The sequence below is a fragment of the Callospermophilus lateralis genome, chromosome X, assembly GCF_048772815.1.
Source record: "Callospermophilus lateralis isolate mCalLat2 chromosome X, mCalLat2.hap1, whole genome shotgun sequence".
Lineage (NCBI taxonomy): Eukaryota > Metazoa > Chordata > Mammalia > Rodentia > Sciuridae > Callospermophilus > Callospermophilus lateralis.
The window spans coordinates 65062222-65081198 of NC_135325.1; the positions used below are offsets into that span (position 1 = coordinate 65062222).

At 33.8% G+C, this 18977-nt stretch overlaps 1 protein-coding gene across 1 annotated transcript in view; it reads right to left on the reverse strand.

Annotated features, from left to right (window-relative positions):
- Positions 1 to 18977, reverse strand: part of Pof1b (POF1B actin binding protein) — a 70702-nt gene that overhangs the window by 39710 nt on the left and 12015 nt on the right. Inside the window, exons 2-4 of the mRNA XM_077106459.1 lie at positions 16074 to 16148; positions 13752 to 13832; positions 2851 to 2952 (exon numbers count right to left, since the gene is read on the reverse strand). Coding sequence (XP_076962574.1) covers positions 2851 to 2952; positions 13752 to 13832; positions 16074 to 16148 — 258 coding nt within the window. The remainder of the gene's footprint in view (positions 1 to 2850; positions 2953 to 13751; positions 13833 to 16073; positions 16149 to 18977) is intronic.

Genomic DNA, 18977 nt, shown 5'->3' on the forward strand with positions numbered 1-18977 from the left:
ATTTTTAATTTTTTTTCCACACATGCTAGGCAAGAGCTCTACTACAGAGCTGCACTCCCAATCTCATTTTAAATTCTTATACCTGACTATTAAATTTATTGTTCTAAAGTAAGATGTTCATATATTAATGGAAATTTGAAGCATGTCATGAACTGAATTTTCTAAGTACAAAATATCAAACATTACTAATTTATCATAGATTATTCAATATCTTTGATGGAGAAAAAGAATTATAGAGTACAAATTATATGAATTGAATAATTTTCTTTCAACTGGCACTACTTTACCATCTCTTTGCTACAAAGACATTTTTTTTTCTTAGACAGGTCTCATCTATGAGCTAGTCCTAATTGATAATAAACAGTTTCATGCAGACACTCGTTTTATCCATTTTGACCTAGTATATACTTCATCACAGAGGAAACTTAACTAGAGCAAAGAAGTTATAGTTTGTTACAACTACAGGGTTCCTTTTACCTTGGACAGCTTCCATGGCAGTTCCCAAACTCCCAAATTATTTAATTCATTAATAAGGAAAACTTGGCATAACCAAGTCAATACTCAAGTTAACAGTAAACAGTGGTGGTATTCTCATTTCTATTGTTTTTATTGGGGCATTATAATTATACACAATGGTGGGACTCAAGTTGACATGTTTGTACATGCACATAACGTAATTAATTTAATCCTTTTTCCCCAGTACCTCTCCTCCTCCTCCCTACTTTTGGTCCCCTTCCTCTACTTTACTGATTCCCCCTTCTATTATTTTTAAATAATGCATTATAATAATGTATATAAGTTGGATTCATTGTGGCATGGCAGTATTCCCTTAAAGGAGCTTTTCTTTAGCTATTTCACCTGCATAGTGTTAATATAATGTACAGGGGGTCAATTTTAAACCTGTTTTTCTTTGGAACAAGAAGCTAGACACAGCATGAAATGATCCTACTCAACATTTTTACTATTAAAATGTATAAAACCTTATTGTTTTAGCAGCCCAGTTGGATTAATGGCAGGTTTTATAATTTGGTAGCTTGAAGACAATTCTGGCCCTTGGAAGAACAGGAATATTTGATGAAATTTTTCTACTTGATACCATAATTATCTGAACTATTCTGATACTCCTCTTCCATATATATGTTAAGTATATTCCATACCAAACTCTTCATACTATATTCAGTTTTCTAAGCAAAATGAAATCTTAAAGATTTGAATGTTTAATATTCTGAGAGTTTACTCCATTTCAGTTTTGCTGGGCATCAATTAAGTAAACTTTGTTATTTCCTACACATCTGATAGTGACTGCCCATGAAGTTCTTACAAAATAAAATGTGGCTAGGTACAGTGGTGCATGTCTGTAATTCCAGTGACTGAAGAGGCTGAGGCAGGAGGATCACAAGTTTGAGGCCAGCCGCAGCAATTTAGACCCTGTCTCAAAATAAAAAAAATAAAATAAAATAAAAAGGGCTGGGGAGATAGTTCAGTGGTAAATTACCCCTGGGTTCATATGCCCCAGTCAAAAAATGAAATTTTAATACATCAGTCAGTCTCATTTGTATATGAGAAAAATGATTTTGTTATCCAAACTGATTTGATATTATTTAACTGCCTATCATGAATTGCTTGTTACCCCCTGCAAAGATATGTTGAAGTTCTAACCCCCAGTGATTTAGAATGTTCTCTTATTAAGAAACAGTGTCTTTATAGATGTAATCAAGTTAAAATGAGGTAATTAGGATGGGTCCTAATACAATATGACTATTATTCTTAAAAATATGAGAAATTTGTACACAGAGACAAACATGTACAGAGGGAAGACAATGGGATGCCATAAAAAGAGAATTGGAGTAATGCATCCACATACCATAGAATGCCTGAGGCTACCAGAAAATAGGAAGCAGGCATAGAAGAGTTCTTTCCCCAAGGGCTTCAGAGGGAATAGGGCTCTGCCCACTGATTTTAGACCTCTGAATTTCAGAACTGTGAGATAATAAATTTCTATTTTTTAAACCACCTAATTTGTGGTATTTTATTAGAATAGTCCTAGGAAACTGATACATTGTCCTAGTTCAAAACTGTCCAAGAGATAATACCAGGCTCTAATTGGACTGGACAAACTTTTATCCACTAAAAAGAGCAATGTGAAAACTATTGCTTACAACAACAACTGCATTTAAGGACTTGGTGCTGTAGATGCCATGAGATTACTGCGGTCCTCTAGCAGTTGTGCACTCTGTACTTGGTCTCTCCGTTAATGAAAATTTAAAAATGGTATTTGAACCCTCAGTGTTCTCGATCTGTCATAGTATTCAGTGTATTACATATTTGTTCATACATATTATTCATTTGAAATTCATTATATGCTAAAATAATTAATACAAAATTATAATGCTTTAAATTATTATTTTTGTGAGACTAGTTAAAAGAAAAACCACAAAACATTTATATATATATATATATTTTTTTTAAGATTCTACCATTAATTTTGTATGTGATTCATATATTTTGACTTCAGTTCCCTTTTACTAAAATGGGGATAATAATACTTCACATGATAAAATGAATATGAGCTTATTTATTTATTTATTATTGGTGCTGGGGATTGAACCTAGGGCCTTGTGCATGTGAGGCAAGTATTCTACCAATATTTGCCTGAATATGAGGTTATTAAGGATTCCATGAAGAGCTGCAGATATAATGAAATGTTACTATAACTCATGGTGGTTCTGTCTGGCATTTGATAATTGAATGTCATTTTATCTCTATCTTTAAAATATTTATGAATATTTCAATATTCATTTAATAAAGTTTTACACTTATAAGATAAGTTTTAAAACAATTATTACTTACCTGATCTGTATTTAGCTTCTCCACTTTTCTTATTGTTTTTTCATAAATAACATTGTTTCCTGGGAAGAAATGGCCTCCTCTTAAGAATGGAGACAGTGGTTCCTAAAAAGACAGTAAAACCTATGTTTTTCTTTGAAAGGTATCTTTTCCAAGGAAACTTCAAATATTTGGTTTGTCATAGGGTCTGAGGTAGTATCAGATTTAGGAGGAGAGTGGAATGACATCCAAATAAGGTTCTAATATATATAAGAAAATAAAAGCAGTTTATTTATCAAAGAGAAAAATCTGAATTTTTCCTACTATCTTTTACTAGATCTTTTGAGAGAGATTGGAATGAGGTAGGAAAGATTATTTTTTCTTTCTTTTTTTTCTATTACCAAGGCAAGCAAAATATAATTAGTTTCCTCTGAGGCAGATCACATGCTATCAGGTCAAGACCATTTAAATTGAGTTCACTGGTAGGTTTCTTTCTATGCAAAATTATTATCATAGAAATACAAAATAAACATAATTCAGCACTACTAGGACATAAAATAGGTTAGAATTGTATTAAATATTTGTTTCCCAGAACTTGATTTGGGTGCCCTTGAAGTGTACAATTCTTGTGATTATAATCAAGGTGAAGACTCTCAGTGCAACATATGTTTTGAATACTAAGAACTGAGAAGAAGCTTTAAGAGTCACTGTATCTCTGTATAATCAACTAAATTGCTGGAGGATTAGCCAAGTGCTTAGAAGATATCAACCAATGGAATTAAGGCTAGTGACATGTCCAAGATCTGAAGTAAACTAGAAAAGGACTAATAAGAATCAGACCAGGAGTGTAAAATGTAAGGGGTAGTACATTTTTTTGCCATCTTTTGGTTTAATTCAAGTCTTTACATTAGAGCTGGGTTTATTTTGTTATTGAACAAAAATTGCATTCATTTATTTTGTACTAAGGGAGAAAAGTGTAGAGTTGGGGATGGTCACATGTATTAACAATTAAGCTTAAGGACATTTTAAAATCAACAACATGTACTAGCATTTTCATAGTCTACTATTGTAAATACTCTTAGACAAACTGAACTAAAACTTTGGTTGTTGAGAAATTAAGACACGCTTGACACAAAAGTTATACACTTCTGGTATTCAAGTTTGAATAAGGGTGCTTTAACTAAATGGTCCTTGGAAACTATGGTAAAACAAATACCTAAGTGACTAAATTTGACTAGCTAATGAATTATTAAATCTAAAGATGCATTATATTAAAAAAGATTCCCCTGGAAGCTATTTTCTGTGTGTTTGTTTTTGTTAATGAACTTCTTTGGTAGTTATATTTAACCATGTAACATATTGCTCTGTATGCATAATGTGTTTTGCTAACTGCTATGAGGCATACAAACATGAATCACACATATTACTAGGTGCATTTAATATTGATCAGAGTTCATAAAACTATGGCAGACAGGTTTTTTGTACTGTCATCAGGATAAGCATGATATTTAGATTTTTAAAAGACTGTAAATAAAAAAAAGAAGATCCAAGGCCCTATATTGCTAATGAAGCCTAAAATTTTTACCATCTGGCCTTTTACAGGAAACTATTCCCAATCCCTGCTCTAGATAATTCATGAAGACAAATACCTAATATAAGAGGTAGAAAGTGACAAGTGCCAAAAAAAGTATAGAGAAAGAACTTAGAGAAATGGGCTGATGATGAAAACCTGAGTTCTATCTGGTAGTTCTCAGGTAGGATACTTGCATCAAGTGGAATTTTAAAGAAAATTGAGATGATCTTTGGGTATAAGCAAACTGAAGAAAATAATTATTCAAGTGAAGTGTAAAATCTAAATCAGCAAGTTTCAAAAAGGGTAAGTTATATATAGGGAATATACTTGTCAGATAGCTTGGTTCAGTAAACAGTAAGAAGTCTGTCCTTGTAAAAGGGTGTCTGAGATGAAAAAAAGTCTACTTCAGGAAGATTAACCAGAGAAAAGGAAGAATGCAAGTAAGTATACTGGCTAGGATATTATTCTTATATTCAAGGGCAGTACTTTTCAAAGTTGACTCTGGGATGTTGAACCTGGAGGAGTCTACTACATAGCCAATGGTATAAAAAACAAACATTGAGACACTGAGTTTTATATGCTCCTATTAGAATTTGGATCTGGTTCATGTCTTTATTTCGTGTAACACACAGTAAGCCCTTTAACATGTATAAAATTATTGCAAAGAGCTGCGAGAAAGACTGTAACCAAAAATGTATGTGGGTCTATGGGTGTAGTTCAGTAGCAGAGTGCTTACCTAGCATGTGTGAGACCCTGGGCTCAATCCTCAGCATCACAAAACAACAAATATGTGGGTGGACACTTATATGTACACATCTAGCATATGGCTGAAAACTCAGGTTTGGAGCTAAGTAGGAATTTCAAGACTGCAGATTCAGATTTCAGAACCTACTGCTTAGACGTCTTAGCTAAAACTATGCAATTGCTGAAAAGGTGAGTGAAGATGAAAGACAGAACTAGACACGTTGTAAAAGGTCTGAGAATCAGAAGAGAAATGTGTCATAGAAATCAAGATGAGAAATTTTCAGTAAGTAGAATGAAGCTCAATGTTTAAATGCTTCAGAGATGTCAACATGTAAGAACTACAAAACGGATTGCATTTGGACTATTATAAATTAATTGAGTTAGACTATTAAAATTAGTAGAAACAGATCTAATGGAAAAAAGTTATGAAATCATAAAATATGTATTTAATTTCTTCTTTTATTGTCTATGCACTGTGGAAACTTAGGAAAGTCATTTAAACTTCTCTGAAGTTTGTTTGCTTATCATAGAGACATTAATGCAGGATACCTCATATCAAGTAAAATAATGTATTTAAGGTACCCTTTATCTGTAACTTTAATGTAAAAAGAGTATTGGTTTTTAATAATACTGTATATTCTATATTGTATTTAAAATAATTTCTGAGAACACTATTATATTTTTTCTAGATTATTGATTTCAAAAATAAATGAGAATTGGCTTATTGAGGACAAGGACTTATAAATCTTGAATACCCCATAGCAAAGGAACATATGATGGAGTGAGAACAGATGATATGAACTAAGAGAGGGAAAACAAATTTATCAAAACATAAAATTTTCTTTTCTCTGCAAAGAAAATTTCACCATAAATACTGAGCCTTTATTACTATTTTTAAGGAAGAAAGATGGTCAGTAGTTAACAGTACTGATTCTGTCTAGAATGCTTGTTGGTCTCATTATTTAAAAATGACTTACAAAAACAAACAAACAAAACACAAAAAAATGACTTTCAAAAAAGTGTTCAAGTTGAGATAATTATTATTTTTCAAAAATATATAAGAAAGTAAAACCACATATCAATATGAATAAATTATTTTAACAAAGAAAATCAGAAAAGTAACTTTAATCAGAAATTTAGATTTCTTAGCAAAGAAACTGCTAAACAGTTTTACTATTTGGGCAGCATCTTTTGTTCAATCTGTACATTTGAATTGGTGCCAGATACACACTAAAGATTAACAGGTGCTTTCAAAATAGTTGATCTTATAATTTTAATTGTTATGTTTGGAACCTTTGGCAGTAGTTCTCACATCTAACAAGTATGTAATTCCCAACATCTACTCTTTAGTTCCCAGACCACAAAGCTCTAACAAAGAAATGTCGTTATCTAATTTCAAGTTTTCCAAATTCAAGTTATCCAATTTCAAGTAAGCATTCCAACCTTGGTGATTATACTTACATACATCACATTTCTTACAACTGTGGATATCAATCTAATTATTTTTCTCAAAATCCAATGTACTTATATTCCCTCATTCTCCTTCTGTTTATGGAGAAACCTAAGATAACCTAATCCCATATGATCTCTCCATGTTCCTCCACACTTCAGAAATCTCTGATAAGTTTCTACTCTAAGAAGAAAGAAATACTCTTTCCCCAGTGTCACTTCTCTTTACGTACCTGGAATCCTATCGTCTCTTGACACCTCCAGTATTTTACCCATTTATCTCTATACTATGTTACATCTTTAGCTTTCCTTATCACCGGTTATTTCCTAGTATCTACAACTCTCCCAGAGTCTGCAAAATTCTGTTTTCTCCTTTAGCTCCCATCCCATCTTTCCTTTCTCTCACCAATATCTATTTCAGTAGAGTAATCCTCACTCATTTTCTCCACTTCCTCTTGATACACTCACCCATTAACATTGCATTTGGATTTTGCCACCACACATACTAAAACTGGTCTCTCAATCATCACTATTAACTTCTTAATGAAGTCTCTATTCTCAAAATTTGAGAGGGTTGCTCATTTCCTTTTGCTATTTGCTTCATTTATTTATGTTCACATCCTTCTCTGACAACACCTCTTCCTATGAAATCATCCCTTTTTTGTCCCCTTAAAGTAGGCATTTCTTGATTATCTTACCTTAACATTCTTCATTATGTCCCAGGTATCTCACTAATTCCTATAGCTTTTATTTTATTTTTTTTAAAGCAGGGATTGAACTCAGGGTAACTTGACTACCAAGGCACATCCCAGCCCTTTTTATTAGTAGTATTTTTTTAAAAATTTGGAACAGGGTCTCACTAAGTTACTTAGGGACTTACTAAATTGCTGAGGCTAGTTTTGAACATGCAACCCTCCTGCCTCTCACTTTGGATATGCTGGGATTATAAGTATGTGACACCATGCCCAACTATCCCTATAGCTTTGATGATAACTTTAATAGGACTCCCATGTTTCTACCGCAAATGTGACTTTCTTTGCATCATTTTCACTATTGGGCATCTTCCATGTACCTCAAATGTCACTGGTTCAAACAACACTCATAATCTTATTTGCCAAAACTTCTTCATCTTCTCTACCCATCTTAATGCTTTTAGTTGGGCTGCCATATTTATAGTGCCTTAAGATGAAAAGCTAAGGGTCATATGTGACTTTTCCTCTTTCAACCTCCATGTCTAGTATATTAAATTTGGTTAAAACTATCACCAGAACAGCTGTCAGAAAAGAGAGTGGTAGGGCTGGGGATGTGGCTCAAGCGGTAGCGCGCTCGCCTGGCATGTGTGTGGCCCGGGTTCGATCCTCAGCACCACATACAAACAAAGATGTTGTGTCCGCCGAAAACTAAAAAAATAAATAAATATTAAAAAGAAATTCTCTCTCTCTCTCTCTCTCTCTCTCTCTCTCTCTCTCTCTCTCTCTCTAAAAAAATAAGAAAAGAGAGTGGTAAATTTGAGAATACCTGAGCAAATCACACTTATTAAAACTTTAGCTACATTTTTAATAAAAGGATGTTTAAAACAATGTTACTCATATTAATACCTTAAATACCACAACAAATCCTTCAATAATTCCCCCAAACATATGTTTTATCTCCAATATCTGAACTTCAATAATATTTTATCATCCCACCAAGTATTTTCCACAGCTATCTGTGGTCATGTCTTTTTTCCCTTCCTGAAAGGAACTATAAGTTTCTTTGATTTAGAAAACATGTCTTATTTCCTTGTTTCTATTTGAAGGCTGCACAGTTTCCTCCCCATAGCAAAATCTCCACAATTGAAAAATTAATGAAACTGATAAATATCAATAGAATTCTATAAATGAATGGAAAAATATTTTCATTTCTTGTTCAAATAATAAATGAAAATGCATAAGCCCTTTGACTAAACTGGTATCAAATGGAGAATAAGGACATTTTAAAACAACCAAAATGAAAAACAAAGATAGAAGGAAATCATAATGAAAGAATTGGATTGAGATCAGTTTAATTACAGGGAGGAGAAATAGATTAGACAAGCTGGGAGGTGAGAGGATGAAGTTGCCATTTAGGAGGCTCAGCTTATTATAAATATTGTAATTAAACTAGAATCTTCTCCTGGGGGATTTAAAAGAGCAAACAAAAAAGAAATGTATTTGGAAATAAAATGGGAAATATATCTAGACAGAATTCTCAAGCTGCTTTGCTAGACCAATTAGATTATTTTTGTTTACAAAGCATGGGGCTTGAAATTTGTTTTTTTCTTCAATAAAGGAGAGACTTAAAAGAGACTTAAAATCACTATTTTTCTTTAGTCCTCTGCTGGTTCTTCTTGAGAAATTGTTTATAGTTGAACCACAGTTCAAAATTATGAGTTCCTACAGAGGAAACCCAGGGTTTCTAATACATTATGTAATTGCATACATCTAATTTCTCTGCCTTTGTAACCAACTACATGACAGGTAAAAAGAAATATAGGTAAGAATCTGGTAACCAATTTACCTCCATCAACTGTCTTATGTTGCAATATTTTTTCTCCCAGATCTGTATTGTTCTGTTGAGAGCCACAGCCAAAGGGGCCCCAGCAAACTTTCAGACTGCCAGCTGATGATTGGCTCACAGCGGCCCCAGCAACATCTAGCAGATTGGCTCCTCTGCGGTGATGCTCATTGGGCTGTTTCCCTGCCTTTTCAGGCCACAGAGCTGCTCACTGGGGGACTTTTTGGCTCCGCCCATGCGACCCAGCCAATCGGCCTCAAGAGCAGGAGGATTGTGGGAGGTGGAGAGGCTGGTGGTTGGGGGAGTGGCTTGTGGGAAGCAGGTGGTGGCAGTTGGGCTCTGAGGGTTTTTCCTGAGGAGCGGTTTTGTTTGGCGTGTGTGGTTTAAAAAATAAAGTTAGTTTCTTTTGAAAAAAAAAAAAAACTGGAATCAATCCTAGAGGATTGATACCTCACCATATTTGGCAGATGGACATCACACACTTGCCAGAATTTGGAAAATTAAAATATTTGCATGTTATAGTTGATACTTTTTCTGGATTTTTGATGGGCTCCCTTCATTCCGGAGAAAAAACTAAAGATGTTATAGCTCATTGCTTACAAAATTTTGCCACTGTGGGCGTTCCAAAACAGTTAAAAACAGATAATGCCCCTGGTTATACTTCTACCTCTTTTAAACAATTTTGCTCATCATTTGGCATTACTCATATAACAGGAATCCCATACAATCCACAGGGACAAGGCATAGTTGAAAGAGCTCATCAAACTATTCAAATGTACTTATTAAAGCAAAAAGAGGGAATTGGGAAGGGGTATATATTCCCCAAAGATGAACTTAAAATAACCCTTTTTACTCTAAACTTTTTAAATTTGGATTCATCAGGACTTAGTGCTGCGGAAAGGCATATGTGTCCAAATAATGTACATAAGCCCAAGGTACTTTGGAAAGATATGCTAACAGGACAATGGAAAGGTTCTGACCCAGTAATTGTCTGGAGTCGGGGTCTGTTTGTGTGTTTCCACAGGAAGAACAGCAGGCGATTTGGATTCCAGAGAGATTAACTAAGGTCCTGACCCAGTGATTGCCTGGAGTCGGGGGTCTGTTTATGTGTTTCCACAGGGAGAACAGCAGCCGATTTGGATTCCAGAGAGATTAACTAAGGTCCTGACCCAGTGATTGCCTGGAGTCGGGGGTCTGTTTATGTGTTTCCACAGGGAGAACAGCAGCCGATTTGGATTCCAGAGAGATTAACTAAAGCGATTTCTACAGACCAAAAAGAAGATGATTTGGCTCAAATCCACAACAGCTGATATCCAGAACTCCAGTTTGGCCATTCTTACATCTGCGACAGAACCAGGATGCTTTTTTCAATACCTATTTTATTATTGCCCTTTCCCATATCATGAAGTTCTATTTTGTTTTTTGAGCTCATACAGACCTAGGTTAATGTTTTGTGATCATTTCTATTTTTTTGACTATAGAGTTTTAAACATTGCAATGGAGATTTCACCCGTAAAAAGTTATAAGGCCTTTACTATTATGTTATGTGTTGTATGTATTATATTATGTGTGCACACTTGTGTTTTGTGTTATATGTTTGAATGTACGTATGTCCATATATCATATATGATGAGCGCTCATGAAAAAATGGATCCAAAAATTTTTTTTTTAATTTCACGTGATTTAAATGGTTTAATTTAAATTGGGTAAACAACTGTTGGGGATTGTTTTAATATGTGAACAAAAAAGGAGGTTAACAGATCTGTTTGTTTACTTTCACCTTTCCTTTTCTTTATATTTAATAATTCTCTTCAAGATAATGTAAATTGTTAAGAAAATTGTTTTCTTTTAGTGCCTTCTGGAATGTTACATAATTTTTTCTTTAGCCATTATTGCCAGAATTCCTATCTTCATCCCAGTGCTGGTGAAAACAAAGATAAAACCAATCTACAGCTTCTGCAATAACCATCACTGAACTGTTTGCAGAACTTGCCTGGACTATGTGTCACTTGTATGCATTGTGAACTCACTTGTATGCATTGTGAACTATCTGTTGGTGCAGCGACTTGTGGTAGTGTTGGGGTATTTATGCTGATGGTGTCATCGGTGGTACAATTTTTTCAAAAGGAGCCGTCAACTGGCTTGGTGTATCTTCCTCCCTTCTGCTTGTCATGATCGTTCAGCTAAAATTTGGGGGCCAACAGAGGTGAGGCAAAGAACCTCACCCCCCCGCTGGTACAAAGACCTCTCCACAGGTGTGGCTGTATACTGGACCAGTAGTCAGTGACGGGTAAGATCCAATTGCAATGGTACCAACCTAAGACAGGAGGCTGACGCCTTGAGGTCAGCTCATCTGATAATGGGTAAGGACCATATGTACTATTGGACAACCTAAGGTAGGCACGGTCCCTAAGCCACATGTTTGTTGTTTAAACAGAGAGGGGGAGATGTTGAGAGCCATAGCCGAAGGGGCCCCAGCAAACTTTCAGACTGCCAGCTGATGATTGGCTCACAGCAGCTCCAGCAACATCTAGCTGATTGGCTCCTCTGTGGTGATGCTCATTGGGCTATTTCCCTGCCTTTTCAGGCCACGGAGCTGCTCATTGGGGGACTTTTTTGGCTCCACCCACGCGACCCAGCCAATCGGCCTCAAGAGCAGGAGGATTGTGGGAGGTGGAGAGGCTGGTGGTTGGGGGAGTGGCTTGTGGGAAGCCGGTGGTGGCAGTTGGGCTCTGAGGGTTTTTCCTGAGGAGCAGTTTTTTTTGGCGTGTGTGGTTCTAAAAATAAAGTTAGTTTCTTTTGACAAGTGGCTCCTGAATTGTGCCCAGCCAGACTGCGGCATTGTTCAATTTCATTTCCAACTCTGCCACTTTGCAACTGAATGTTTTTATACCAGTTTAGAACTTAAGTTTCAAGAAAGTGGGAACCTTGTTAGGGCAATTTCTGGCACATAGTAGGTAACTGATAGATATTTACTGAATGGATTAATGAATCTCTCTGTGCTTCTGTTTCTTTGCTTTTGTAGGATTAAATGGAATGCAATATGTAAATTGCCTAGCATGTGGTATATAGCCAATGAATATTAATTTTTCCTTTTATCTCATTAACCAAAGAATAAAAATTCATCCAATGTCACATAAATTTTGCTGGCAAAGTGGATTGGAATCCAAATTATTTGATGTTTAAAATTTCTATATATAACCTAGGCAAGCACAGGTTTTTACATTATGGGAAAAAAGTGCTATCTAGAACTAACTTTTTTGAAGCCAGATCAATTGGGCCATGCATCCAAAAATGCACATCTCCCAGTTTGCATGTAAAAGAAAGAAAATGAAAGAGGGGGAGAAATATGGAAAAAATATAAAGTGATTGGTCAAATGAGAAAGAGAGATACACTGTGCTCTCTCAGGTCATCCCCAATTTCTCCTATCTGCCTTCCACTTTTCAGATTTGTTCCTTAAATATTTGATTCTGCAAAAGAAGAAGCAGTCAATTGCTTTAGTTATAATCATATCCTCTTTCAAGGTTTATAAGGATTCAAGAGAACTCAAAAAATGTCTAAAACAACCACATTCTACTCAGAGTTTGTGTGCACACAGATTCACACAGAAACATGCAGAACCAGTGGCCTCCCTGGAGAAGGAAACATGAGAAAATAATTTTAGAATAAATAAATAAGGAATTGTGGGGTTAGATACTAGTAGAAAACAAGTACAACCACCTCACCTAAATTAGTAGCAAGCATAGCACCCTAATTTAATGCTTTGCCTTCCATAGCAGATGCCAATCATTTATTTTATCTTGTAGTGGAGGAGAAAATTGTTTCCCATGATAGTGGAGAAATAAATTAGAGAGCAAAGAAAAAAAAATCTGTATTCCTATCCGGATTACACTGTTTCCAAATGTGAAATGGTGTCCATATAACCTCATGGAAATTCCTTTTGCCAATAATGTTGTGTGTGTGTGTGTGTGTGTATGTGTGTGTATTGTGTATGAGCGTGAGGTGGTAAATGTATATATCAAGGAAAACTTATTACTGTGAAGAAAAATATTCTTCTTAATTTTCTCCTCAAAATGGAACAGAGAATAATGACCTACTTTGTGAAATACAAGATTATGTATCTTAGTAAGAAACACAATGTAATTTTCAAAACATCTCATTGCTAGGAACATACTTCACACACTATAGACAGCAAAACATGAAGACAGTTTTGAACTTTGGACTTTTCATTTTCTTCTTTCTAGTCCATATCTCAAATGCAATCTAAATAGACTAAAAACTCTAATCCCTGGAGTAAGAGTTGATAGAGATTTTATGGGAAGCCTATGAAAGAATGTTGCCCCTTTTCTCTTTGGTTCAAAGAGAAGTGCAAGAGTGAAGCTATAGAAATAGAAACCACTTATAACCCAAGAATTTTCAAGTTGCTTTGAACTGTTGCATTTCTGAGTCAGAATGTATGGGTGCCTGGTTGTCTGAAAGATGGCATTTTTTATACTAATGATTAAAAATTCACTTTATTGAGGAAAAAATTCCAGTGATTTGATTTTAATGACCAGGTAACTAACTCACCCTTCAACTTCTAAGGAATTATATGTTGGAAAAAAATTTTATGTGACATCTTACCTGTTCAGGATTCTGTACTATATATCTCCTAATAGTTGTCTGTGGATATGTTGTGACTTTCACTGCTGGAGAATGAAGTTCCTGTGAAGAAAAAAAAATATGAAATATATATATATATATATATATATATATATATATATATGTGTGTGTGTGTGTGTGTGTGTGTGTATGGAACAATGTTTAGAGTGAAAGTTTTAGGGTCATTTGCATGAATCATGATATGAGGATCTATAGTTAATTTCAATCTTGGGAACATTCATGAAAACATGTGTTGTGTGCTCAGCACTGTGGTAATTTCTTGGTGTCTCACAGTAATATATGAATTATATTTGTAGAAAATTTCAAAATATTTGTTTCCCTATGTTACACATGATTAGAAGAAAATATAGCTTAATATTTATTTAATAAGTATTTGGTTTGAAAAGGACATCTAATATTTAAAAAAATAGAAGGATACAGAATGAAAAAATTATGTGTATGTGTGTGTGTTTGTGTGTGTTTGTGTGTGTTAATGTACACATTTAAATCTTTAGTGTATTGGAAGGAGAGGGCCATAAACATTAAAAGGGAGAGAAAACACTACAACAAAATAATTTGTAAAAGTTATATTGGTAAGAGTCAATATCATTAATATAAAGAGACTTCTTATATATCAATGAGAAAAAAAATCTTGACACTATAGAGAAATTAATAAATGACATGTACAATTCATAAAAGAAAATGAAATGGTTAATAAATTTAACAAAACATGTTCAAGAAAATTAGAAATCAAAGTTAACAAAAGAATACCACATACTTACTGAAATTTTTAAAGATAATAATGCTGATAAAGGTGCAGTAGAATGAGCACAATCTTAAGGAAAGAGGAAAATTAAGTAATAATCTATAGGCTAAATTATGTAGCTATTAAATACTTGAGTAATGCAAATTTACATGAAAAGCTCATAATATTATATAAGTTTAAGTGAAAAAATAAGGATACCAAATAGTGTGTGTGTGTGTGTGTGTGTGTGTGTGTGTATATATATATTTATTTATTTATTTATTTATTTATTTATTTTATGATCTTAGTTTTGTGTCTGAACTGAAGAAAATACAACAAAATGTTAAAAGTACTATATCTGGGCGAGGGAATAAATAATGAGTGATTTGTATTATTCCTTCTTATATTATTTTGTAATTATAAACTTTTCTCCAATAACATATTTTTATTATTAGAACATAAATGTAGAGAAATTAAATATGTAACTGTTAATGTGATTATTTGACTGGGTTTGGAGATGGAGAATTGTGACTTAAGTGAACTTAGGTTTTTGAAGCAATTCTACCATAGTGTTAGATTTGGGTGTAATTCACGTTTGTGAAATACTGTCACAAACTTGGCATTGAGCAAATGTTTGCTGAATAAATACATGAGTTTAAATGACTTAACTCTAGTCTAGGCCAAATTGGGAAGTGGTAGGAAAAGTTTCCTTTGATAATCTTACTAATTCTGCATAATGTCACACTTTTATTATTATACTCAAGGTCTAGAGACTACTTTTGTTTGTTTATTTTTTATTTCATTGTGTCCTCACTATCCAAGTTCATACTCTGGCACTTAATCAGGGTGAGATTGTTTTTAAAACAGCATCTTCTTTCCCTAGTATCTTCTAAATCACCTATTCCCTATACTCCCCTCTCACTTAAGTACAAACTTTAGGTATTTTATGTTTTGATTTCCTAGAATATAATTCTGGATATATGTTTACAAGCTAATTAAACACATATTTGCTAACATAATATTTAATTATCATTATAGGTAACTTTCAGACAAACATTGCCTAGATTCAAGAATAATTATAAAAGTGGGATTATTAGACCCTCAATGCTAAGAAAAATAGACATCTCTTTCAAATCATACACCCATGAGAAAAGCTAGTTCTGACCCTACAAGTTATTCTTTCTGAATATAAACATAAAATATTATCAGTCTCAAAGTCCATTCATCAATCAAATTTCAAGAGACTTTTTTTGTGCTAAAGTTAAGTACCATTAAATACTCACTCGAGATTTTTGGTTAAAATTAAACTGTACTCAAACTAAAGGCAATTAGATTGAATAGGCAATGAAATTGAAGAATCTGATTCATAGCACTTATTTTACGTTCCTTTAGTTGGCTGAGCTGATTCTTATATATTTAATCTTCTTTTTCTTTTTAGGAGCCTGACATTGTGTGAGTGTATAAAGTCTAATGCAGGCCTAAAGATTGTTTACAAATTTGATCAACATTTACATAAAAAGAATTAAAACAAATCAAATCTCATCCATAATTTCTTTTACCTGTTCAGTATTTTGCGTTATATGTAGAGTACTTGGGGCACAAGAAGATATTTTCAGAGTTGGAGAGTGGAGTTCCTGTTGAGAGAAACAAAAGGATCAGTAATTATTACTGAACAGTATCCTTTAAAAATTATAGTTTCCTGAGGCATTAAGCCCCCCTTACTTTTTTAGGGGGGTGGGTACTGGGGACTGAACTCAGGGGCACTCGACCACCGAGCCACATCCCCAGCCCTATTTTGTATTTTATTAGAGACAGGGTCTCACTGAGTTGCTTAGTGCCTCACTTTTGCTGAGGCTGGCTTTGAACTTGCCAATCTTCCTGCCTCAGCCTCCTGAGCCACTGGGATTACAAGTATGTGCCACCGTTCCTGGCTTATCACCTTTATTTTTCTAATAATATTATTAGCCAGAAATAAGAACATTAAATAGGGCTTTCTTTGATTATGTCCATCTTTCCAAAGAGCACATTACTGAATTACTTATGATAACATAGTTTCTGGATCATTTTCATAGTAATACATTCTCTTTATACTAGTGAATATTTTTTTTATTCTTTTGGGTGCTGATATATGCACAATGTTATCATATGCCTGCAATTAATATCCTATTTTGTCTCAGCAACTCAGATATCATATTTTACCAATGTCCTTTGAATACTACATTGTCTTATACTATATTGTCCCTGTGTCCCATTTATAAGGCAACCTGTATTTTTGCTCTTAATGAACATAAAGGATATGTAAGCTCTGGATTGGTTTATAACCAATTTTAATACACCTATGTCAATTTCAGTGAAATACTCACACAATTGAAAATTTGGGACTTAATAGGCTAAGAAATGCAAAATTTTATCAAACAATACTATAAAATTAATAATAGATAATTTATTAATTTCATTAATAAATTTATTAATTTAATTAATTGATACTTAATAAATTAATAATTTAATTAATAATAGTTAATGTTATAAAAATTGCCAAACAATATAGAAAAATACCTTTGAAAACTTGACTAAGACTGCTGCCCTTAGATTACTTCAAGCTCCCACTTAATTATGCTTTGTCTGCTCTGATTCTAGTTTAATTACAAAGAGTGGGCTCTAATGTAAAAATGATCCATAAAAATGAAAAAATATACCTGATTTTTATAAGTAAAATGATCACTCTATTGATTATACTATCATTATTTATATTATTCCCAAATCAGCAATCCTGCATAGCTTTATTAGTGTGCACAGAGTTGATCACATTATTCTATCACCCCATATTTGTAATTTAAAATTAATTGATATAACTCCAAGATAATTTTCCCACAAAGACAAAAACATTTTTTCTTTGGAACTAGGGAAATGTTAAAATTCACCATCATGGGAAACATGGATAGATTCATACACAAGCAAAGCTACAATAAGTGTAATGAATATATTCTTAAAACAGGGCCATACATTTACTCAAACTTCCAAATATTCTGCATACTTTGTTTTTTGTTATTGTTCAACTTATAGCATTTTCATTTTCCCTGTCCTCCTACATCAACAGCAATATTGCAGGTTCATTGTTTCTAGGCCGCATCTCAGTATGTTCCCAGATTTCCTGCTGGTAGCCAAGGAGAATTGCTCAGACACAGGGAATTAAATAATGATTGTAGGCCAAACAGGTACATGCTCTTCTGTTTAGGAAAATTGTTAAAAATGCAACCATTTGCAGGTGAGTTTGCACCACAGATCCAAGAGTGGCAGGTTCAAGGAGACAGAAAGGAAAGGGATGTTTTTTGATTATGTAATACATGGGTACATTCTTTTTGTTTTGTTTTGTTTGTACTGAGATTGAACTCAGGGGCACTTAACCACTGAGCCACATCCCCAGACCTTTTTATAGTTTATTTAGAGACACTATCTCACTGAGTTTTTTAGGGCCTCACTAAGTTGCTGAGGCTGGCTTTGAACTCGTGATGGTCCTGCCTCACCCTCGCAAGCTGCTTGGATTCTGGCGTGCATCACCATGCCTGGATGTTACAATCTTAATGTAAAATTTTATACAGATAAAAGTAAAAGAACTTCCCTTAATTATCCTCCCTTCAGTCAGATCAATTATCCAGAAAAAAACATTATTGTGTATTTTACATAAATATCTGTTATAAATAGTAATATTTATCAATTTTATTATTCTACGACTTAAACTAACAATAGCTCTTATAAAACAGGTTTATGTTTAATGCATTATTTTAAGTTAATAGTGTTCTATAATGTTTATTTGATAGCTTATTTATATATTTTCCTACTGATCAATATTTAAATTATCTCCAGATTTTCACTATTCTGCAGTGAGTATCCATGTGCAATGTGTTTCTCTAGAATCCCACAAAATGAATGGTATTCCTGAGGCATGGAGGATGTGCATTATTCATTTTAACAGATACTACCTAACTGAATTCCTAAATGGTATGTGAATTATATAACTATCAGCAATGTATGAAAGTACTTACCACTACTTTTTAAAAATGTTTTAGCCTGTTTAGGCTAGGGCTAATACTATTATCATTCTAAGAAGTCAGTTTGTACATATAGCTGAACCTGGTAGGTGTTCTATAAGTGGCAGTTATCTCCTCTTCCATTAGACCAGTTAGAACCTGATAGCATTAGCAAATTGAAACATACTAAACCTTACTAGCCAAGTAGACTAGGATTTGTAATAAAAAGTTAACTATGTTTTATAAAATCGCAGATATTAACCCAAATAGACAGGTGCAAACACACACACACACACACACACACACAAACACGCCATCTCAACACATATGTTTATAGTACTATATGCAAGGTTAGTTCATTGAGATGCTGAGACAGTAGACATTTAAAGGGCAAATTGTATTTCAGCAAAGATTAGTCTGACCCTAAAACAAAGG